This window comes from Ascaphus truei, chromosome 21, assembly GCF_040206685.1.
Source record: "Ascaphus truei isolate aAscTru1 chromosome 21, aAscTru1.hap1, whole genome shotgun sequence".
NCBI classification, from domain to species: Eukaryota; Metazoa; Chordata; class Amphibia; order Anura; family Ascaphidae; genus Ascaphus; species Ascaphus truei.
In genome coordinates, this window is record NC_134503.1 from 14,346,976 (window position 1) to 14,372,039 (window position 25,064).

General features: G+C 43.9%; 1 protein-coding gene across 5 annotated transcripts in view; it reads right to left on the reverse strand.

Moving 5' to 3' along the window:
* Positions 1-14,055, reverse strand: part of LOC142472185 (dual specificity testis-specific protein kinase 1-like) — a 47,228-nt gene extending 33,173 nt beyond the window's left edge. For 3 of the 5 annotated variants that reach the window (XM_075579053.1, XM_075579054.1, XM_075579055.1), the window contains exon 1: positions 8,313-8,711. In XM_075579053.1, coding sequence (XP_075435168.1) covers position 8,313 — 1 coding nt within the window. In that variant the 5' untranslated portion in view covers positions 8,314-8,711. Of the gene's footprint in view, positions 1-8,312; positions 8,713-13,905 lie in introns of those variants that run through there. The other 2 variants (XM_075579056.1, XM_075579058.1) reach the window with 2 other exon arrangements.
* Positions 14,056-25,064: the final 11,009 nt, after the last annotated feature.

A 25,064-nucleotide genomic window follows, 5' to 3' on the forward strand; every position in this document is an offset into this window, starting at 1 on the left:
CCTGAAAAGCCAATGAATAAGGGGATGTCACTATGTCAGCAGTATGTTCCTTATTCATTGGCAGCCCAGCATCTAATTCTTAATGCTGAACCGAAGTAGGGGATTGCTGGTTTATTGGTTTGAAGAAATATTCCTAGGAATGCTAATGTTAGTGCCAGACTTGGGGTCGCTAAATTGATGAAGCCCTACTGAATGTGCTATAAAGTCATCTTCACTGTCCTGCAGAAGATAGAGCTGAAACCTTCACGAGCACAGGGAGGATGACTTCACAACATACTGAATAGGAGCCATGAAGAGACAGCAGGAAATGAAGAAATCCATGATACCATATTAAATGGGTGATAACTTCCCCCTTTGTCCATCTATCTCCCGGCCAAAAACATGCCAACGTGATGTTCTTCATGCTGCTAAGTTATCGTACAAGAGCCCATGACATTTGGCAAGTCTTACATAGGTCGTACCAAAAGGTACACAATTATTGTAAGTGTTAACTACTGTAGTAAAAGAAGGATGCACATCACTGTCATTCATGACACTTTTTGGGATGTGTTGCAGGCTTTATTGTAGCAAAGGTGTCAACCTATCTCCTCCTTGATACAACACTCACCTAATGAATATTTTCTTGGACTAACTTCAAGGCCTCTACACGGTTAACACAAAAGTGGATGCACATTGGAGACATCAGTTGCAAATAATCTGTCTTCAACAGTCCTCATTGGACAGAATCACTGGGTGAGGACAATGGACAGAACCACTGGGTGAGGACAATGTCCATCTTGGGAAGGTGGCAAAAATGTAAATTTTCCCCCAAAAAATCTCCAAATACTTTAGTGAAATATTAGGGGCCATATTTACTCCGGGGTACTAACCCACAAGCCACCTTCCAGCCAAGTCACGTAAATAGGCCATATGATAACTTCTGGCACTGTATGGAAACATATCGCACAGCACCGCTTAGTAAATATGGGCCTTCATTTTCCCCTAATTTTTCTGTGAATGTTTAATTGTGCTGAAAAATAAAAACAAGCACAAAAAAAGATTTTCACTGCTGTACCAAAATGTTAAAAAGATTAAGGTGCTTATTCTATAAATCAGCCACAATTGCCATTAAAGGCAATGGGGAATTTCTGGCAAAAACGGCCAGATTGGAAGCTTCACCTGATATAGAATAAGCCCCTAACATTTTCAATCATAAATAGCTGGATAACAAGAGAGATAGATAGATAGATAGATAGATAGATAGATAGATAGATAGATAGATAGATAGATAGATAGATAGATAGATAGATAGATAGATAGATAGGATAGATATATGCGCCAGCTCCATAGCATAATACTGTATGTATATAATAAAATTTATTTAAGAACAAGAGTGGCCGCCAGGACATGCACTCACTTCAATATTAAAAAAGCATTCATGGGAGACAATCTGCAAAACCGTCAGGAGCTGTGGGAGGGTCATACAGCCACACAATATTGCATAGGTGTATGTGGGTGGTGAGTAGCGGATACTTATCCGTAGGTGGATGGATGGTACATCAGAGAGTCTCCTCTGTAACTGCAGTGAAGGTAGTGAAGGTAGTGAAGCCCACAGATGATCTGTGCTCTGTCCTGCACTGTAGAGAAAGTGTCCAAGTATTTTGTACGCAGACCTCCACACTCTGTATCTGGTGCAGGAACACTGCCATAGCAGCCCGTCAGGAGCGCCTCACTTAGCTCTGCTCCACCCAGAAGTTACATACATACATTTTTTTTATTTTTAATAACCAAATAATTTGTAGTTATCCGCCTGTTGATTTAAACACCACGTCTGTCTTGCAGCAGATGTATAATTATCAGGATTGCATAAAAAGCACGTGATGTCTGGCTTTTATATGGTTACCCTGCAGTACAGAACCAACCTAGTGCCTCTGGGAGAGAAAACAGGCTGGAGGGAGTCTGGAAGAGTTGGTGGGAACATTGTAACATTAACGGCAACCACATTCCCTGCTGCAGTGCCAGTAACGCCCTATTGCGCAATTCAAGTGGTAGTGAAGGTGTTAAACCAATCAACAGGGCGAATGAAAAAAAAATCTCAATTAAGTTCTCAAAGCTTGTGCACTTTTAATAATGCATATTGATGTTGCACAAATGCATTAACTCCTCTGAATAAACACTGTTTTCTCCATGCTTCTTCTTTTAGTGCCAGATTTTTCTTTTAGGTTTTTTTTCCCACGCGCCTATATTTATTAGGGCACTTCTGTTTATTTTTTAACTGCACTGTAGCTCACACATAGTGATCCTAAATTTTAACCCCATAGGTACCGCATACATGTCACATCCCATACGATTAACGATCATTGGTTTTTTTTTTTGTTTGTTTGTTTTTACGCTTTTCTTTATGCCAGTGTTTTCAACAGGGGTTCTTAAGAATCCTTGGGTTCCCCGGGCATCCATAAAGGGTTGCCTGTAGTTTTCAGGTCATTTGAAAATTGTACCAAATACGGAAGAATTTACAATGCATCTGATCTCAGACGCGCTATTAGAGAGGGTCGGGGTTCCTTACAATGCACCTGATCTCAGACGCGCTATTAGAGAGGGTTGGGGTTCCTTACAATGCATCTGATCTCAGACGCGCTATTAGAGAGGGTCGGGGTTCCTTACAATGTATCTGATCTCAGGCGCATTATTAGAGAGGATTGGGGTTCCTTACAATGCATCTGATCTCAGACACGCTATTAGAGAGGGTTGGGGGTCCTTACAATGCATCTGATCTCAGACGCGCTATTAGAGAGGGTTGGGGTACTTCAGAATTTCACAATATAATTATAGGTTTCCTCAACCACAAAAAGGTTGAAAACCACTGCTCTATGCAGTGGAGGATATACAAGGGGGACACAGTATAACATTGGTAGTGTAGGACCTGCTGAGGGATGCCATTCTATATGATTATTAATTTATTATACTTTCATACAGTGCTGTGAGCATACACAGACCTTGGATAAGACATGCAGCCAAAGAGCTTACAATCTACTCTAGTATCTGAGGCACAGGACTGTGAAGTGAATTTCACTTCAGAGGCCAGTGACTTCAAGGGACAGTCCCACATTGCAAGTGTAAAAAAATATATAAGCACCGTATTATTGTAATCACCTTCCTTAGAATGATCCGCTCACTCATAAAATAGCAAAAATTAATTATTTGCATCCTGTTAATAATTAATATGTTTCTCTGTTCTCCTGGTTTATTAAATTCAAGCGTATCAGCTACTTCTGTTATTGGATTGACTAATGAGGACTTCATAAATATCATTCAAACAAAAGACAAGCCAAAGACAATATTGCACCTCAGGCTCATCACCAAAAGACATTAAATAAAGATTGTAAAAACAAAACAAAATCAAAGCATTTGTTAACTATGAAAAAGTTAAAAGGTTAAAACATTGTTGAAAGGATACTTGCAATTGTCAAATCAGCTCCATTTAACACGTGCCTGTCCTCAATTCACGGTCTTCGAATGGACTGCTCCTTTCACTTAGATTGTAAGCTCTTCAGAGCAGGGCCTCCCTTTTGACTTATGTTGTCATTTAACAGTTGTGTTTATTCCCATTGTTTGTACTTTATTTACCTTATATTGTAATTTTGTAAAGTGCCATGTACACTGTGGCGCTATTTTCTGGCTACTCAACTGTTTGAGTGCCTTAGTCGGCTATAAATTATAACTGCCATAGTGGGTTGAACAACTGGCTTCTGATTATCTCAAAATTGGGTAGTGCCTACCCAGGTTCATAAGTGCCTTAATGTCAAATCTACAGTAATCTCGCCTCCTAAACCCTGAGTCTCTGCCGAGACTTCTCATTCTAGTAATGTTCTCTGATTAGTTACCATTGCAAGAGCTGATGCTTTTCAGCAGTAGTACCCCAGCATTGCTTGGTGTCTGGTGTCTCCCCCATTCAGTGCATAAGTGATCCATTCAGCATTGAGGGGGTTAATGCTGGATTTAACCTTTTTCCTGTCTGCAATCCACTTTAAAGCAATGTTTTGGCACAAACACTTCTGGCATCACAAAAGAACATTTTGTTTTATTGCATTTACTTTACCATCTTCACCCTTCTCACTTTACTGTAACTCCTTGTAAAAGAGTCAAGATTGTTTAATTCTCACTTTATAATCGAATTCATTGTGGCTGCTGTTTCCTTTAGAACTCCTCCATCATTGCTACATAGAAGCCGCTGAAGCTTTCATCATTGTGTTCTAAATGCAGCACAGATTGCATTGAGGTTGTGCAGGGAACATGCAAAGTAAATAACAGTGAGCAAAGAAGCCCCAATGCACATTCAAGCTGCAGTTCAGGCAATATCCTGCATGTGTGTTTTTTTTTAATAAATCAGTTCTGTAGTAAGAAAAAATACTTTTAGCATTTTCTGTTTTTAAAAAAAAAACAACTTTGAAAGACCAATTTTCTTGTATTCTATTTTAACAAACATGCTTGTTCCTATAGCAACGATTTACATTCCCCATATTTAAAGATGTCGCCAAACTTTGCCGATCAATAGACGGAGAACAAATTGGCCGGCAGCTATGCAGTTTTTTTTAGGTAAGTAGAGATTGCCCACATGAAACTATTGAAGTTAAAAAATTTTTTTTAAAAAAAACAAAAAACGGGAGCCTGAACTGCAGCTTTAAATAGGACCAATTATATAGTACATTGCTACTGTATATGTTTTCTCTTCTCATACAGTAAGTATGGGTCATTTAATTGAACCGTTTGTTCCCCCCCCCCCCCAAAAAAAACCAACAACACATATCAAGCCTACAACTACGTCAAGATTAGAGATGCCCTAGCAACAGAGGGGTTAATTCTACCACCAACACTATATTGATTTTATAATAGGCACAGCAATACAGTACACAAATGGGGGGGGAAGAGGGGTGAGATGACATGTCACAAGTGTATTGCACCTGCTGCCGTGTTGCCGTGGGATTTACACAGCGCACCAGCGGGAGAAGCAGCCCTTGTTTTGAAACAGCCACGCGTAATTAGAGGCGGCGCAAATGTGCTACTTTTCCCCCCACGGGAGCGAGCCAGCAAGTGCAATACTGTTTGCTACATCTGTACACGGTCTGTGTCATTTCAACATCCAGGCTGTAGGGTTTCTTTTTTTTTTATTCATAGGCAGTCGGAATAAGGGACGTGTCCAGCCTAGCCCACACCCCAATAGGTCTGCCACCCCCTTACCCTAATATGCCAGCCTAACCTTTACCCCAGGGCTGGCCAACTCCAGTCCTCAAGGGCCACCAACAGGCCAGGTATTAGGGATATCCCTGCTTCAGCCCCGGTGGTGCAATCAGTGGCTCAGTTGTTGACTGAGCCACTTGGGCTGAAGCAGGGATATCCTTAAAAGCTGACCTGTTGGTGGCCTTTAATAATAATACAACTCAACCCCCATTATAACGCGGTTCTTGGGGTTCAAAGAATCACATCGCGCTATAAGCGGATCGCGGTAGAAATAATGTACAATTGTATGCATTGTACATTAAAGTATTAAGATACCAATAATTGTGTTGTAAAGTATTCATAAATACAAAAAATGTTAGCCACTCTTGCATCGCATTATAAGCGGATTCGCGTTGTGATGGATCGCATTATAACGGGGTTGAGCTGTATTTAATAATATTTGTAATAGCCATACAGTAAAAAAAATGCATTTTTAACCTATACTGTATGTAATATCTGTGCTGCGTCAAATACATTGTTAGGTTGCTATATGGCAACTCCTTTCTACACTGACAATATTAAAGGTACTTTTTAGGGTTTACACGAAGTTGAACTTGGCAGGCGATTTTGATGCACTTTTATATGATTTGGTAACGTACAGAACAGAAGCTGTTTTTTTTTTTTTTTTATAGCACATACCATTTCCCCAAAAATGAAAAACAAACAAAACATTTGGCACGGAGGGAGAAATTTGAGCCGAGTACATGGGAGCACACAAGCGCAATTGAAAGAAAGTTTAACATGTTCCAACTGTGTGCCAAAAAATGCCATTTGCAACTCTTAGTAACTAGGTCCCTTTGTTTATTCATTTAACTGTGATCGTGCCAGTCGCACAGACGGACACAGTCGCACAGACGGACAGTCGGCCTAATTTACTTCGGCTCGATCACCGTTTAATGAATAACCCCCTATGTATAAAAAGGCAATTTAAGAGAATTCCTTCCAAAACAACTGTGTGATACGTTATTGACGCAAAGCGCGGTAAAACAGTCACTTCAGTATTTCCTGGTGCACTTACTCCCATTGTGTATAAATAACAGGGATTATGGGGGTAGAAGAACAAGCATTGTAAGAACCAAGCATAGTGGGTTTGAAAATTGGATTTAAAGAAAAAGAGCAATATAAAGGAAAGGTAAAAGTAGGCGAAGGTATCTGTTGATATTATGTGGATGTAGATTTTGTATGTATGCCTTTATTTGTATTTTATAGCGCCATTAGTGTACATAGCGCGTCACAGCAGTAATACATGTGTCAATCATATAAATAACAAATAGTACAAATAACACATAATGGGAAGAAGCGCTTCAGACATAAAAGTAACATTTAGGAAAAGGAGTCCCTGCCCCAAAGAGCTTACAATCTAATTGGTTGGTAGGAAAAACGTACAGAGACAGGAGGAGGGCGTTCTGGTAAGTGCGTCTGCAGGGGTACAAGGTTTATGTAGGAGGTGTAAAGTATCAGCCATGGAGCTACCCATATGCTTCCTTAAGCATGTGTGTTTTAAGGTGGGTCTTAAAAGGTGGATAGTGAGGGTGCTGGACGGATATTCAGGGGAAGGGCATTCCAGAGGTGTGGGGCATTTTAACCATTTTACTGTGGTTACATGGGAGTCAGACAGGGATAATATTTTGTAAGCACAACTTTTTTATAGTACCACTTAGATTATAAACTGTCCGGGGCAGGGATTTCCTTTCCTATTGTCTGATCTTGTGTGTTGCACTTATTGTACTATAATTCCCTGTACTGTACTGTCTCTCTTGTAAAGCGCAGAGTACAGCTGTATGCACTATATAAATAAAGACATACATGCATAATACCCACTGCTGTCCCGAGCTGCTGACCCTGCTAATGCCAGCACCTGATGCTCACAATCACACACTGGTACAGTTTAACACACACAACTGGTTCTCAGAAGATGTACGCCTCTGCTTTATAACTTATATGGGTGCTGCGTCGATGGAGCTGTATGAAACATTTGTGTATCATAAACCACTGGTTAATTTTGAACATTCGCAAAAATGGCAAAAATCTCTAGTTGCCAATATTTAAGGATGATCCTTTTGGGGCAAATTAGCAAGATTTCAGGATTTTCACAAGACTATTGGCGAAACTCATTAAATACTGCGAATGGTCTGAGAAGTTAAAAAAAAAGTGATGTTTTTTGCGACTGTGGAATAATTTGTTTTTAACATGAATTATTGAACAGGTACCAGTGGTCACATCAATAGCTGGAATATATATATATATATATATATATATATATATATATATATATATATATATATATATATATATATATATATATATATATATATATATTCCAACAATGTTATTTTAGTGTTGCAGATTGCTGAATCTACTGCAGTATCACAACTCAATTTCTGCAGTTAGAGCTAGGATTGCAAAAGAATGTTAAATGGCCTTTGTTGGCTCCCCAATGGGAAAATGTCACCACACATTTAGCTCTGTCCCACCTCCCCCACCAATTCCATTACAAGATTCCAATCCTTGTGACACCTGCTGCCTCTCACTTACCAATTCCGTTCAGTTTTTGGGGAAAATCAGTTTGGACAGAAGCTATACATCCAGCATTATTTGAGCCTGCCCTGTGAAACTGCAGATCATGAAACATTCCCAGAGAGTGCATGGGAGATTTAAAAAAACAATATATATATATATATATATATATATATATATATATATATATATATATATATATATATATATATATATATATATATATATATATATATATATATATATATATATATATATATATATATATATATTATGGGACAGCTGCTGTGTGTAAAACGGTGATGTTCCATTTAGGATTCAGACGATAATACTAATAAGGTATAGAGACTTAGAGCAAGTAAGCAAGAAGGTCTTGAATATAAAGTCTAGTTCAGCACTGATGTGCTTGAAACAGGTTGCATGAAGCTTTGGGGTTTAAGAATTATCATTATATACACACACACACAATCATTCACATACAATGCAGGAGTCAAACAAAAGTCCGGAAGGGGGGGGGGGGGGATCATTAAAATACCTACTTGATCCTTGTGATCCACAAGCTGGAAGGGATGAGCTGGGATCAGATGCTTCCAAGTGATGTGCAGGGTGATAGCAGCACGAGATGTTACCTAGCACAGCAATGTAATGTAATTCAAGTGAATCCTCAGTCACATCCTCTCCTATAACACTGCAGTCAGCCAGCAGAGGGGCTCTGGTGTGGGTTGCCCGAGAGACTCAGCAGCTTATTAACCACGTTCCCCTCTAACCAGGGGGGACGGCGCAGAGAGAGGGAGCTGCATGTATGTGCCCTCCTGCAGGAGAGTCTGAGTGGGCATCTTCTTCTCCCCTTCACGTTTTAAGGGCAGCCGGTCTCCTGCGGCTGGTAATGAATGCAGATCTCATGCCTCACTCTTACAGCACAGATGGGCTGGTCCTGTATTAGGTGATTAAGTTTCACTCCCTAAGCATTCTGGGGATTGTAGTCCTAGGCATGGTTTACAGGTAAGCACAGTGGGAAGCGACAGCTGCCTGGGTGCTGGGAACACCTTGATCTTGAAACACCTTCACCTGGACCGAAAAACACGGATCCTTTATATTAATAAACTTCCTGTTTTACAAAATCTGAATTGTATCTGCACCATATCCTATAATAGCGGGGGAGCACACTTTTTGTGCTGCGCCCCCTTGTCTTCCCTGCTGCGTCACCTGCACCCCCACCCTACTTTAGAGCTGCGTCAAATGATGCTGCGGGGTCATGTCACGTCACGTGACCCGCAGCATCATTTGACGCGTGTGACGTCACGCGGTGTCGTTTGACGCCGCGTTGCCATGGTGACGCGTCACAGAGCGGCTGAATCTGGGTAAGTAAAGTGTTGCAGAGGCCTCACGCCTCCCCTGGCATTTAATTTAAATGCCATGGGGAAGATTGTGGGGGCCCCTGCAACGGCCCGCGCCCCCCCCCAGCAAAATCTCCTGCCCCCCAGTTTGCGCCCCCCTGTCCTATAAGTTTCCTTGCAGGTACTGTATATGCAGTTTGAAGCTGTGGAAAATGTTATCAGGACCAGCTTTGTTATCTTTATGCCCTTGGAGGTTATTTCATAGGCTGGGATGTATCCAGCTTCACATATTTCTGAATTTCATTATTCTTGGATTTTTGCTGCCTCACCCCTGGCTTTGTTACAATTATTGAAAATACAACTTTTTTTTTTTTTACTTGTAATTTACAGCATAAATTGTTGGTTGCCCACACATAACCCCTTCAGTGCCGGTCGTACTGCAACGCATTTGCACTGTAATTTGCTGATTATCCACACTTAATGTAAAATGTTGCAAGGCCCCTACAGCACTGAAGGTGTTAATGCAGACTAACTGCAGCAATGCACTGACTGGCAGTAAAGGGGTTAAAAATGTACTCTATTTGCTCCATAATCATTATAGTGTAACAGTCATTATAGTAACTGATTTATTTCAATGCAAGAGTTTTGTGGAAGGTAATGAAAAAGCTCAAAGTCTAAGAGCAACAGGTGGGAAATATGAAGCCTAAGGCCCACGTCCATGGTGAGCGCGACAGCGCACACGGCGCAATCAAAGTGCCGGGCAGGCCATAGAAGCGCCGGCGCTCGAGATCCACGAGCAGACAAATGTGTTTCTGTCGCACGACGGCCGGGTCACGTGAGCGGTTCACCCAATGAGGGCGATCCCGCTCTGTGATGTCACGGCCACGCCTCTGACACGCCTCCCCGTCGCGTTCAGCCCCTAGGCCACAAATCACTCGAGCCACACACATACAGTCGCTCGCTCCCCATGGACGCAGCCTTATCTGTCCTTGAAGCCTCACTCCCATTTATTTTGATTATTTTCTAATGCTACTCAGCAAGGAAACTCCGTACTAGAGCGTGTATATTTCACATGTAGATCCCAATTTGTGGGAAATTGGGAAGGACACCCATCCCAGACCTATGACCGGGACCTACCAAAAACATGTAGGGGACCAACAAGGGGTGGGAAACACGAATGGGAGCAGGAAAGCTGCCAGCGTATTAGGGTCTGTTTGCAATGTTTTGTTTAAAAATCAAGTTTTTTTTTAATGCCTTTCTGAATGGAAGTAAAGCTTCCCGATTTATTAAAGCAGCAGGGAGCTTATTCCAAAGTCTTGGGGCGGTTCTTCAAAAATCTCTCCCACCAGCTTTATTGACTTTAAACCGAGGCTCAATTTAGTTGAGGGGCGATTGCAGATCTAAGGGCCCATTTGGGGGTGTTACTGATTTAGGCAGGGGTCATCTTTGCTAGACTACTTCCAATGTCATAATATAATAATACAAATGTGGAATTAATACCTGGCGCATTTGTATTATTATATTGTTTTTAGGGTTCACTTGAGATTGCACCCTTAGTAGAATCACCAGGCAGCTTTAGCACACGATTTTATGCACTGCACATATAAACTATTGGTCTAGCGCTAGTTTAGTAATCCTTTGTTAACACTTTACTTCCAATGTCAGCAGCCTTGGGCCCAGATTCACCCACCTACCTCTACTCATCCCCTTCGGGATTTTTCTCTCACTTTGAATCCTGGTTCTCATTCTCTCTCTCCTCGGACAGTGACTACCTAGACCCGTTTTTAACTAACCTTTTCGCTCTCTGACTTCTCCACTTCCTCTCGTTCGCCATCATCTTCTTTTATTTTTGCTCTATCACTTCTCCGCTTCTCCCCCTCCATTTAACCCTCGTTTATGCAGAAACCTGCGTTCCATTAGCCTCCCGACTTGACTCCACTTTGCGCGGCTCCCTCTACTCTCTCAGCCCCACTACATACTCTGACAACCTGGTCAGAAACTACAACTCTGTCATATACTCCTCTCTTGATCTACATGCCCCTCCTCTTTTTCTCTCCCGCTCTCACCCTTCTAACCCCAGACCCTGGCTAAACTGCCACACACGTATGCTTCCCTCCTACACTCGTTCCTCTGAACGCCTCAGGAGGAAATCTCATACTCTCTCAGACTTCCTTCACTACAAATTTATCCTATCCTCTCTCAATTCTGCCCTCTCCCAGATTAAACAAACCTACTTTTCGTCACTAATCAACACTCGCAAGTCTAGCCCATGCAGACTTTTCTGTCTTTGACTCTACTCAGACCACCATCTGTTACCTGTCTTTCTTCCTCTATTTCATTTCAGGATTTTGCTGACTATTTCAAGACTAAGGTGGATTCTATTTGCCAAGATGCCCCCTGTGTGATTACTGATATCTTCTCCCTCTACCACCTGTCCTCTTGACCCCATTCCCTCAAATCTCTTGCTCCTACTCTAATCACCACACTTACATATATGTTCAACTCCTCCCCCTTCTCTGGTACATTTCCCATCTCCTTCAAGAATGCAACAGTTAGACTTTTACTCAAAAAAAACCTGTCTCTCTAATTATTGCCCTGTTTCCCTCCTGCTTTTTGCTTCTAAACTCGTTGAAGGCCTTGTGTTCTCTCGCTTGTTCCATTTTCTCACCACCTACTCTCTCCTAGACCCTCTACAATCTGGCTACCGCACTGGTCACTCCACTGAAACAGCCCTCACTAAAATAACTAATCACCTCCATGTTGCAAAAGACAAAAGTCATTACACTTTGTTGCTCATTTTACTCTAACTCTCTGCAGCCATTGGCTACTCTAGGTAGCCATAACAAAGCTTTATCCTGGATTTCCTCTTAACTTTCCCATCATACTTTGTGTCTTGTTTGCTAACACCGCCTACTCCTCCTCTGTCAACCTCTCTGTGGGGGTACCCCAGGGCTCTGTCCTGGGACCTCTTCTCTTTTCCCACACAGAGGCCTTATCACATCTCTAGGTTTAAAATATCACCTCTATGCTGATGATGCACAAATGTACCTTTCTACCCCTAACCTTGCACCTGCTGTACAGAGCAAAGTCTCTGAATGTCTTTCTGCTAGATTAACCTGGATGGCTCTCCGCCAACTCAAATTTAACATGTTCAAGACGGAGCGCCTCATACTTCCTTCCAAGCCTGACCCTACTGCCCCCTTCTACATTACTGTTGGTAGTACTCTCATACACCCAGTATCACAAGCATGCTGCCTAGGGGTCACACTTGACTCTTCACTCACATTCTCCTCTCATATTCACAATGAAGCCTTTTACCTCCGTAACATTGCGAAGGTATGCAATTTCTTCTGTCTCTCTACTGCTAAAACTCGAATTCAGGCCCTCAATCTCTCCCGTCTTGACTATTGTAACCTTCTACTGACCGGCTTTCCTGTCTCTCACCTGTCTCACATACAATCTATCCTTAAGGCCGAGTCCATTGAAGGACAGGCCGCGCTGAGCCGTGCGGACGCTCCGCGCTGAGCCCCTGCATCCTCAATGAGGATGCCTTGAGAGGGGGCTCACGCGAGCGTCCGCAGGCGTGCTGAGGCGCTGGATTTTTCAGCCGACAGCTAAACTGTTTTTCAGAGCGCTGTCGGCTGAAAACATCCAATCAGCGCAGAGCAGTGTCAACGTCACGGCGCCATGACGCTGACGTCGGTGCGTCGCGGGCGATTGGCCCAGCGACGTCACTGCCCCGCCTCCCTCAGTCTCCCCCCGCCTCCGATCGCGCCCGCTGGCTCGCCTGCATGGGCATGAAATCGCGCAGATTTCAGCAGGCGAGCCTCAGCGTCAGTGCGGTCCAGCCCTGCTTCCCCTTCTATGGCCCCAGCCTAACGCTGCTGCTAGAATCACTGTACTCTCTCCTACAGTAAATCTGTCTCAGCTTCTCTCCTGCTGAAATCCTTCTCCTGAATTCCTATCAAATCCTGTATTACTTACAAAATTCTCCTAATCTCTTTTAAGGCTTTACACTCTTCTGCCCCTTCTTACATCTCAGCCCTAATTTCTCGTTATACACCTGCCAGACTCTTGTGTTCTGCTCAAAGATGTCTTCTGTCTGCCCCTTTTGTATCTAAAGTCCTCTCCCGCCTTAAACCTTCCTTACTCACTGCCTCACACCTCTGAAATGTCCTTCCCCTCAATATCCGACTAACAACCTCTCTCTCCACCTTTAAGGCCTATCTAAAAACACACCTCTTTAACGTAGCATATGGGTAGCACCGGTGGCTGATATTATTCATCTCGAATACACTGACCTTGACCCCTTGCAGACGCACTTACCATAACACCCACCTGCTGTCTCTGTAAGTTCTCACTACTTAGATTGTAAGCTCTTCGGGGCAGAGACTCCTTTCCTATTGTTACTGTCATGTCTTAAGAGCTTATTCCCATTATGTGTTATTTTATTATGTCACATGTATAGCTGCTGTGAAGCGCTATGTGCATAAATGGTGCTATATAAATAAAGATATACATACATAAATGCATGGGTATAGGTGAATTTACCACAAGGCTGACTAGGCTATAGCCTCGGGAGACAATCTTTGTGTGTGTTTCTTGAGAGGAGCTCTTACCTTCCCCCGAAGCAGCCCCCCTCCTGCAGCATTGTGTTGTCATGGCAACCCGACACCAAATGCCGCCGCAACGTCACATGGCGACGTGTTGCCACGTCAGTGACATCATGACGCCTCTACGTTTATAAATGTGGGTCTTGGAATGTTCCGGACTGTTGACAGTAGCCCATACGTACCAGCTGCACGTGCACACCTTGTTCCAGCCAAAGTAACTGTTTCCAGTGTGCGGCTCCTTCTTGATCAAGAACACCTTGGATCACAGGAATGTTTCCAGTATCACCATATGTAAATAAGGGGGAGTCATGGGATCATCAAGACGTCTTCATCACAAGTCACATCCTGGGCACACCTTGGAGAGGAGTCAGACAGGGGGCAGTGTGTGCTTCAGCAGCATGCACTTCAAAAGGGAGTTGCATATTAAAAGGGTGTCTCCCTTTCTATATACTGTACTTCCTTATTTAATAGGGTAAGACTCTAATATACATTTATTTATGGCAGTTCAACCAACTTCCCAATATGCAAGTATATTCATGCGTGGTGCTATAGACTGTTAACAGAACAATATGTATAAGTAATGACGGTTATTCCTGTGTGATGCCTGGAGTATATAACTTGAAATGAGGTAGGGTACTGGGTGTGGTATCCTGGTTTTGTAAACCAGCAGAGGCGGCACTCAATAAATCCAGGAACCAAAATGCTGTATGTCACCCCAATTGAATACCCAAATTCCTTATAATAACAATAAACATGCTGCAGCGTCCATATTGATCCAGGTTCCAGGCAATCTTGGTGCGCCTCTGTCCGTGTAGATAGAAATGCAAATTTCTTATTTGAACTTCCCAATATAGCTGAATGTTACAGGGAATCATAGCACCTTTTGTACCCTTTGCTTTAACATTGTGCATTCATGCCCAGCTTCTGTGAAATATTAATAGGCAACAGAATGGAACAATGACGGCCCAGAGCAATCAAAGTTTGTAGATATTTAAAAAATCTTTATACCCCAGAGCCAGCACTAAACCATCACTTTTGTTCACTTATTATTACTGTATATTTAAAAAAAAAAAAAATACTTTTTTGCATCCCTCTTTAATCCAATCGTTGATTGCGCCCAAAATGCCAACATTTAATACAAAATTCAACGGAAGACGGGCTCAACGAGTGAATTTTTCCAAACGTCTTATCTACTTTTGGCATACTTAGATTGTAAGCTCTTCGGGGCAGGGACTCTTAATCTATTATTTTATGTCTCAAGCGCTTATTCCCGTTGTATTATAATATTATGTCACATGTATGGTAAGGCGCTATGTACCTGGATGGTGCTATGCAAATAAAAATACATACATTTGAGGCTAATACGGGATAAAATGATCATGCTAAGAACACACAATAATGGAGGTAAACCGTGGATTGCAAACTATGTCATTTGAAAAGTGCATGATAACATACACCACCGGACATGTAAGACTTGTCTGGGCTTCGTACCCGAGCGGAACTGTTTGGCCTGGGAAAGATTCAAGCTCTGCTAGTGTGGACAGCACATGCTGTTACAATTAGTGGGTGGAGGAACATTCTGTTGCTATTAGAATGAGATAACACAGGCAAAACACACCCCACAGCTGTTCCACATTCCTCACATAGCTTTGTACTGTTCGTATCAGCCACTGTAGTATCAAACCCGTAACACATTCTGGCTGTGAGCAAGCAAATGAGCATGTGATGATACTGTATGTGTTGCAGCTCAAAGTGCAAAGTCAACATATATAACTTAAAGCAGCAATGCCTTCTACGAATTCTTTTCTTTTTATGCGATCTGAACTTGGGGATCCCCGAAGCTGAACGGTGCTATTTGTAGCCACATGGACCCCTTGGTTCCCAAGATATGTATCTTTGATTTGATTTGACGTGCTCCCTTTTGGGAAATCAATATGGCAGCTATCCAAGCCGAGCTCCCACTGGGCCAATCGGAAGCTATGATGTCATCAGAGCAGAACATTGCGGCTGCCGATTACATGACCCGGTGATCATCTTTGATTTTAGCTACCTGTAACAAGGTAAATATCTTGGGAACCCAGGCATCGCCGGAGCTAAGAATATCATGGTTCAGCCAAAAGGGACAACTAGATCAAATTCTGTAAAAATAATAATATCCAAAAAGGAGTATTGTTTCAAGCTTCTTATCCTTACTGGTTTAGTTGTTCAATAATTTGTGTACAGTGTAGGTGGCAGCAGGTTGTAAAGCAGATACTGTACATACTGTAGTGATGGATTGTAGCCATGTTGTACCCTACACAAACTTATTGGCATATTGATTTTTCATCATTTAGAGCCAATCGCCCTTCTTTCCAATATCATTCGCTTGAAATACTTCAATGGATCTTCTTATAACTAATCTAAAAACAAAATGTTGCTTTTTGGTACTCAATCCACGTTGCACTCATGTGAATCCAAAGGCGCTCACATCTCTCCATTTTTATAGTGTCAATGACCCAATCAATTCTACGTACATTTGCTTCTGCCTAAACATGTCCCCACTAATCAACTAAATGTCACATGGGAGCAAATGATTGCGGCCAGCGCAGCCCATTCTCGCCATATTAATCACAGAGAGATCGGAGAGAGAACAGCTTTGGCATTATTAACTGGTAGAGCGGCGCATGTCCTCAACTCTTCACCCTGTCCATTTTAATAGCATTGATAAGTTAATTGACTTGACATCTGCTGACCTTTGCTTTGTGTTTGTCAGGGTCCCGTGGTAATTAAAACACATTTTGACTTTTAACAAATTGAACCCGCAGAAGGCAGCGGAAATAAAAAGCAAGTTATTATATGTAGGTAGACATTCATAACAAGCATAATAATTTATAATGATAAATAGTCTCCTATTACATATCTGTACAGCACGGTTAATCCAAGAAAACACACTTTATGACATCATAAAGAACCTGTGTATCCTAAGGCAGCATTGCTAAGCTGCCCATTTAACAGCAATATGCAAGTAATTGTAAGGAGGATAAGAAGGTGTCTATATACTTAAATTGCATGCTGTGGTTAATAGCACAACTGAATATCACGTTTAATTTATTCTTTTTAATTAAAGAGCAGAATTCAAAGCAATCTCCCAGGTAAGAATGTTGTAAATCAGATTGCTGATATGTTCAGTTGTCTACCATCTGCTTTATTTATCCCCTGTGCATCCTATTATCCTATCTCTGACCTATTATGGTGCACTTTTATCAAGTGTCGGTATCGGTTATCGCACCTGTTCAGGCGTTAACACCCATTGACTTCAAACACATATGTACTCTTTTGTCATGCCATGTTATTGTCCTCCCACATTGTACTGCCCTACGAAATAGGTTGGCGCCATAGACATAAAAGATAATGCTATGTATTGCAGGTAGCTTCTCTTTCATTGGGCTATTAGTTAGTCTGTGAGAGAGAAGTCACTAAAAGGGCACCCATACGCTTGGCATTTTCCGTGGCATTTGTCCAGCGCTATCTCCTATCAGTATTATCGCTGTTGTGTGAGACACCGTGCCAGGTGCTTATTAATTATATGCAGAACATGAAGTGAAAAGCAAACATCAAGGAATACAACAAAGGGTCAAACAGCACCTGTATCAAAAGAATGATTGGTTGCAGCTCTTTACAACAGCGGTGCACAAGACAAAGGACCCCTCCTAGGGTACAAATAATAATTGTTAAAAATGTGCGGGGGTTCCCAGCACTCAAAAATCACAGTAAGCAAATATCTTCAATCAATAATGTGACATATTGTAATATTCAGCAAAACATAAAGGCCAGATGATGTGAGTCAAGTGATCAGAAGAACAGCCGCCCCTTTCAGGAGCAGAACTCACCAGCCAAAAAGTAAGGTTAAAAACTCTATATTTAGGCTACATAAAAAAAGATACAGCATCCACCAACAAAAAGAATCCACATCAGATGATGTGACCCAAGAGATTGTCACACAAGCGTACAGGTCTACCACTTACTCTGGTCTAAAACAAGGTATGTCATGTTACCTGAATTGATATCCTAGAATAGACACAAATGTAATATGGACATACAGTCGCAAAATAAGGTGCAAAAAATTGGACGGAATCAATTAAATAATGACCCCAAAAAAGTGAGTATAGAGTCATGTTTTACTACACAGTGCCTTCCTTATACATGCCAGAATTGCCCTACACTGCATATTGTGACAGAGTCACTGACTCAGTAAGCTGGAATGGAGGATGTGTTACTTTCCAGCACTAAACCAGTTAACCAACAGTTGGAGATCTGCATACACCTGCAGCCTAATTAAGCAGGAGGCCTGAGAGACTGCAGGTTTAAAAAGCAGGAAGTTGGTTACAGAAGGTGAGCTTGTTTTTCCACGTGAGGGTGGAGAGAACTCTCCTGGCTAGGAAGCCGTAGCTGCTGCTGCTCTGGTCCCCCAGTCCTGCGAGGAGCTTTGCTGCTGGGACCAGCTGGGACCCCAACCCAGGATAAAGATAAACATTGCTGCGAGGCTGGACACAGCCTGCTCCCTGGAACCGTGTTCCTGTTTGCTACTGGAGCTGCAACAGATAAGACTTTATTATTACACTTATTGGTTATACTTTGTGTTGCATATGTTTAGGGCATAACCAGATTAGCTGGCTGTCCTGTTAGTAAGGGCTCAAGAAGTGAGTTAGTTTCCCTAACGGGAATAGGCTTTCATTTCTAGAAAGTAGTTTTTAAAGGGACAGTGCACCCGTATTTTATTTTGGTTGTGGCTAATAAACCACTATAGTTGAACGTTTCCCACCATGTCTAGCGTCTTACTGACCCCGCCGCGAGGCCGTCCTGCCACAGGTGGTGTCAGAAGTGGGATGCTACGCCTCTGGTGGTCAGTAGATGAAGATGTGTTGGGACACTGAAGCGAAAAAAAAAAAAATGATTTTTGCTGAAGCATGGAAGTTACAGCTAGCAAGCGCTGAGTGTAAATTTTGCCCCGTCGGGTATGAAAGGATTGCTGTGTAAAGCTAATGCCTTTTGCTGAAGCGAGTGAATTTGCAGCTAGCAAGTGCTGTGTGTAAATTTACCCTGTCTGGTATAAAAGAAAGTGAAAATGGATTTTGGCAAAGATGTTGCCCTAAGAAGAACCCAGAAGGTTCAATGATTGTAAAGCCCATATAACTTACGTGTGTTGTGCAAAGTCTGCCTCGTCGGGTGTGAAGGAAAAAAAAACGGCGATTTAAAATGGCCGCCGTCAAGTGTAAGTTTTTTGCAATGTACATAACCATACAAAACAGTGTCCCTTCAGGCCATATGATGAATACGATGACAACGCATATGTGGCCCCAAGAAGAGAGACGTACCCACAGATGAAAGCTGCAAACGTGACCAGTGTGTGTGTGCCCAGTACCACTGATGTCTCTGGAACTAATAAAACAAAGAGAAAGAACAAAAATATTTTTCAAGTCACCGAGGAAGTGACCGAACCACTTGAGCCTGCGATACCAGGACAACAGGCGTCGGCAAGCCACCGAGATGTGCTGCAGACCGGAGTGATGGGCAGAATTGTCACAGGAACGGTGGCAAAGGAAGAGGAGCAAAGGGAAGCTGAATCCTTGATCCAGGGAAAAGAGGCCTTAATATCTGCATTCCAAACTGCCTAGCGTGATTACGATGTCTTGCAGGAGCAATTGAATAGGGAGCGAAAAGAGAACGCCGAGGTACAGAGGTGTATACTCCCAGCTATACAAGAGTATGCGGCTTTAAAGAAAACAGAGCGTCTCTTGCGGAGTGAGTTGGAGGAGCTGACGACAAGTTTGGATAAGGCCAACACCGCAATTGCTAACATGGAATCAGAGAGAACAAGTCCTGACTGGAGACTGTGCTATCAAATGTCCCAGAGAGATGTGCAAAACTTCATCAAAGACTTAGGCCCGGGCCATAGAGGGGGGGAGCCGTGCTGCACCGCGCTGACGCTGAGGCTCGCCTGCAGAAGCTGTGCGATTCCATGCACATACAGGCGAGCCAGCGTCCGCGATCGGAGGTGGGGGGAGACTGAGGGAGGCGGGGCAGTGACGTTGACGCAGCCCCGCTCTCATTGGAGGTTTTCAGCCGACAGCGCGCTGAAAAACAGCTTGGCGCTCGGCTGAAAACTCCAAAGCCTGAGCACGCCTGCGGACGCTCGCGCGAGCCCCCTCTCAAGGCATCCTCATTGAGGATGAACAGAGGAGAACCTTCTAACCAAAATTTATAACGGGGGGGGGGGGGGCAGCCGAATCCAAAAGGAAGAATCACTTCCACAAAACTGAAATGAGAAAGAAAAGAAAAAGCGCACCCCCTAGTGCATTATCTTCACGGTAGGGGAGATAATAAATTTAATATTATAGAAGTGGAAGGCAATGCACACTTTCAGAAAATATAAAAACAACATTCACATAAAGGTATCTTTAGGAGCCTGAAATCACCAGCCGGTGATGGAATAAGGGGACACACCCAACTCACTGCGACCCCACTAGGCAAGATTAGGGGTATTAGGGTAAGGGGAAAGGTTAGGGGATTACTTTGGCAATGAAATAGCCGATGTTGAGATATCCCTGCAGTGAGGTGAGTGGCGGCTAAACTCCGGCGGCAATTTGATTACGGAAAACCGACCATGTCTAAATGTCCTAGACCCCACATCTGTGCAAATAAAAATGCATTTTCCAGTGATTTGCCATATCCTCGGTTACATCATCTCTTAGAATGTGATTACTTCATCAGCATCAAAGTTCTGAAGTTATGTTTCAAACGGTCCCAGAATTCCATGATCTGGCTGCTGCTCATCACAACAAGAATAGCAGGACAGCAAGCTGGACCCTCCTTGGCCGCAGTTTGTTAATACTGTATCTTGTCTTAGGGAGGTTCTCAGGAGGTCTCACTGCTGGAACAACCAATATCCTTCCCACAGAACACGTGTTTCAGCCTGAGATTGTGTACATTGGTCATCTCAACTATACGGTATGGAAGTTTTTTAAAGAGTCATTAATATTCAATATTTGGGAAAATAATAATATGTAACCATGTATCCTTTTGTGTAATCTTTGGGGTATTGGTTCTTTAGGTTATATTCATTTATTCCAGGACTTCTTGTCTGAAATTGAGTTGAAATAGCTGTTATAGCTCACAATATTATGGGGCTGATGCTATATGTGCTAAAGTCGACATTTTTGGCTGAAGTCAATGGGGAATTTTGCCTGAAAACGACTCGCTTCGCCGCATATAGAATCAGCCCCTTCGTGTGGGTTTGTGGGAAAAGTGTAATGAACCCAAATGACCATTCTCGCATTACCAAGTGGTAACTGTACAACAGGAATCCTAGCTGACACATTGCCCGTTGGAACATTACAAACATGAACAGACATTAGAAAAATAATCATATACATACTGTGCATAGCATCAAATACAAAAAGTAACACAATGTACCAACAACTTTTACTTCTTTCTAAATATATCTGCTATAAATCATAATTATGTTTTTCAGGACACTTGACATATTTAAAAATGGTGTTGTCAGATGCTGAAATCCTCCATGATGTAACAGCTTACGTGAACAATCTGCGACAAAGCATGAAAACTCTGTCTGATGAGATCTCTAAGACTAGAGAAGCATCGGAAACTCAGCAGAAGGAACTACAGGTGTTTCTATATGGGCATCCATTTCAGATGAGGCAGACATGCTCTGAGGATGTCAATATATCCGAAATCAATATGGAGATTACATCTATGACCTCAAAATGCAGCAAGAGATCAGAGAAGAAAACAAAGGTGTCATTTTGGAGATGTTTCGTTCCCTGCACAGCGAAAAAACAGAAAAAGAGGAAATGTTAGAAATTGTATCATCAGAATCAAAGCCATATTATATTTTCTCTTTGCAATTCTGCTTTTTATTTGTATATAGTTCTAACATATGTTGTAGTCATAATTCATTTAAATAAAAGGTTTTGCTATATTTGCTTCAATGATTATTGTGTTAAACATAATTTGGGGATTTGGGGGATTCAGTTCTGGGATCTGTCCTCTTCTCTTATATTCGGTCTCTCTGTCTCTCACTCCCTTTCTGTAACCTTAACATTTCGTGTGGTTTTAAGTATGACTAGGGTGACCAGATGTCCAGGTTTAGCCGGGACAGTCCCGTTTTTTTAATGTGTGTCCCGGCTGCCAGACATTCTTTAAAATGTCCCGTTTTTTTGTGACTGTCCCACTTTTGACCTTCAGAGCAGGGGGGGCAGCAGAGAGCAGAGAATGAAGAGCGCAGAGAGGAGAGCGGAGGCTGGGACTGAGCTGCAGAGGGTGGGGGCGGGGTTAGGTTTGGCGGAGCCCCAGCAGTGAGACCTGGAAGTGAGGTGTCTGCTGCCAGGGCTTAAGATGGCAAGGTAGAGTCCAGAATGGGGACACACACAAAAGAAAGAGACAGCACGGGGGGAGAGAGGCACAGCATGGGGGGACATAGAGAGACACAGCATGGCATGTGGAGAGAGACACAGTATTGGGACAGAGAGAGAGAGAGAGAGAAACGCAGCATAGGGAGAGAGAGACACAGCATAGAGAGAGAGAGAGGAGAGAGAGAGAGAGAAACAGCATGGGGGAGAGAGAAACACAGCAAAGGAAGTGAGACAGCATAGGGGGGGAGAGAGAGAGAGAGAGAAACACAGCATGGGAGAGGGAGAGACAAAGCATGGGGGGAGAGAGAAACAACAGGGGGGAGAGAGACACACACACAGCATGGGGGAGAAAGAGCACACAGAGAATGGGGGAGAGAAACAGACACAGCATGGGGGGAGAGAAAGAGAGAGACAGCATCATGGTAGAGAAAGAGAGAGACGCAGCATGGGGGGAGAGAGACACACCGCATGGGGGAGAGAGAGACACATACACACACACACACAGAGAATAGGGGAGAGAAAGAGAGAGAGACACAGCAAGGGGGAGAGACAGAGAGACACAGCATGGGGAGAAAGAGACACAGCTTTGGGGGAAAGAGACACTGCATGATGGAGAGAGAGACACACACAGAGAATGGGGAGAGAAAGAGAGAGACAGCATGAGGGGAGAGAAAGCGAGAGACACAGCATGGGGGGAGAGAAAGAGAGGCACAGTATGGGAGAGAGAGAAACACACAGAGAATGGGGGAGAAAGAGAGACACAGCATGGGAAGAGAGAGACAGAGAATGTGGGAGAGAAAGAGAGACATCATGGGGGGAGAGAAAGAGAGACACAGCATGGGGGGAGAGAAATAGAGACACAGCATGGGGGGAGAGAGAAACAGCATGGGGAGAGAGAGACAGCATGGGGGAGAGAGAGAGACACACACACACAGAATCGGGGAGAGAAAGAGAGAGAGACAGCATGGGGGAGAAAGAAACACAGCTTTGGGGGAAAGAGACACTGCATGATGGAGAGAGAGACACAGAGAATGGGGAGAGAAAGAGAGACAGCATGGGGGGAGAGAAAGCGACAGACACAGCATGGGGGGGGGGGAGAAAGAGAGGCACAGTATGGGAGAGAGAGAAACACAGAAAATGGGGGAGGGAGACACAGCATGGGAAGAGAGACCGAGAATGTGGGAGAGAAAGAGAGAGACAGCATGGGGGAGAGAAAGAGAGAGACACCGCATGGGGGGGGGAGAGAAATAGAGACACAGCATGGGGGAGAGAGAGAGACATAGCATGGGGAGAGAGAGACATCATGGGTATAGAGAGAGGGACACAGAGAATGGGGGAGAGAAAGGGAGAGACACAGCATGGGAAGAGATAGTCACAGCATGGGGAGAGAGTGAGACACCCACAAAGCATGGGGAGAGAGACACAGAGAATGGGGGAGAGAGACACACACACACAGAATGGGGGGGAGAGAGAGACACACGGAGAATGGGGGAGAGAGACACACACAGAATGGGGGGAGTCACGGCATGGGGGGTAGAGAGAGAGACACATACAGCATGGGGAGAGAGACAGCATGGGGGAGAGAGACACACACAGAGAATGGGGGAGAGTGAGACACACAGAGAATGGGTGGGAGAGAGACACACAAAGAATGTGGGAGAGAGAGACATACAGAGAGAGAGCATGGAGGGATGCGGGGGAGAGAGAGCATTGAGGGATGGGAGAAGGAGAATGGAGGGATGGGGGGGTGGAGAGAATGGAGTGATGGGGGAGAGCAGATGGAGGGGTGGAGGGGAGAGAGAATGGAGGGATGTGGGGGAGAGAGAATGATGGATGGGGGGAGAGAGAGAATGGAGGGATGGAGGGGAGAGAGAGAATGGAGGGATGAGGGGAGAGAGAGAATGGAGGGATGGAGGGGAGAGAGAGAATGGAGGGATGGGGGAGAGAGAGAATTGAGGGATGGCGGAGAGAGCAGCATTTAAATGTACTTTTCACAGATTCACATATTTATTAACTATTGTTAGGCTACGGGTTTTTTTTGTGTGTGTATATAAATGTGGCGCACTTTCCCCCACCCCCTGGGAGATAAGGTGCCTACAGTGTGTGTATGCGTTACCTGTGGCTCGCAGGAGACCTGAACCTCCGCCGCTGGGAGCCTGGGGTGTACCTGATTTGATAGGTTACAGCGCCTCCACCTGCGCGGGATCGCGCTGCCCCACTAGCCCGTGTATAGTTGGTGCACTTTGGTGAGATGAGGTACCTGCCGGGTGCTCCAGAACCCAGGCGTGCTGACAGAAAGGAAGACAGGATCCGGCGATCCAGCGATGGCGTCGTCCGCCATGATGGCGTCGTCCGCGATGAGTTCGCCTCCACGTGGGGTAGTATCCGGTTGGAGTGTCCCACCATGAAGAGAGTCTCTGTGCCTTTTAGTGGTGGTCTGGGTGACGGTAGGGGGAAATATGGCTGCTGTTAATAAAGGTTAAGCCTGCCATTACCCCTACCTGTCAGTAATACCTTGGTATTGTATTATATGTTATGTATATATGTATATGTATTTGCTTGGTTCCAGCACCTCAGGAATCAGGGCTTAATATGTTTGCAGCAGAATTGTTGCAAATGTTATGTTGCAGTTCTACCCACCAATCAGGGCCTGGCATGTAGGCAGCACCTTCCTACCCACCAATCAGGGCCTGGGCATGTAGGCAGCACCTTCCTACCCACCAATCAGGGCCTGGGCATGTAGGCAGCTCCAGGCCCTGAGTGTTGCAATATTATGGTTTAAGTGTATAAAAAAGTGGGGAGGGAGACCCCTAGCAGACAGAGAGGGAGACCCCTAGCAGACAGGGAGGGAGACCCCTAGCAGACAGGGAGGGAGACCCCTAGCAGACAGAGCCTGCAGAGAGTTACAGAGGTGTTGCTGTGACAGGGAG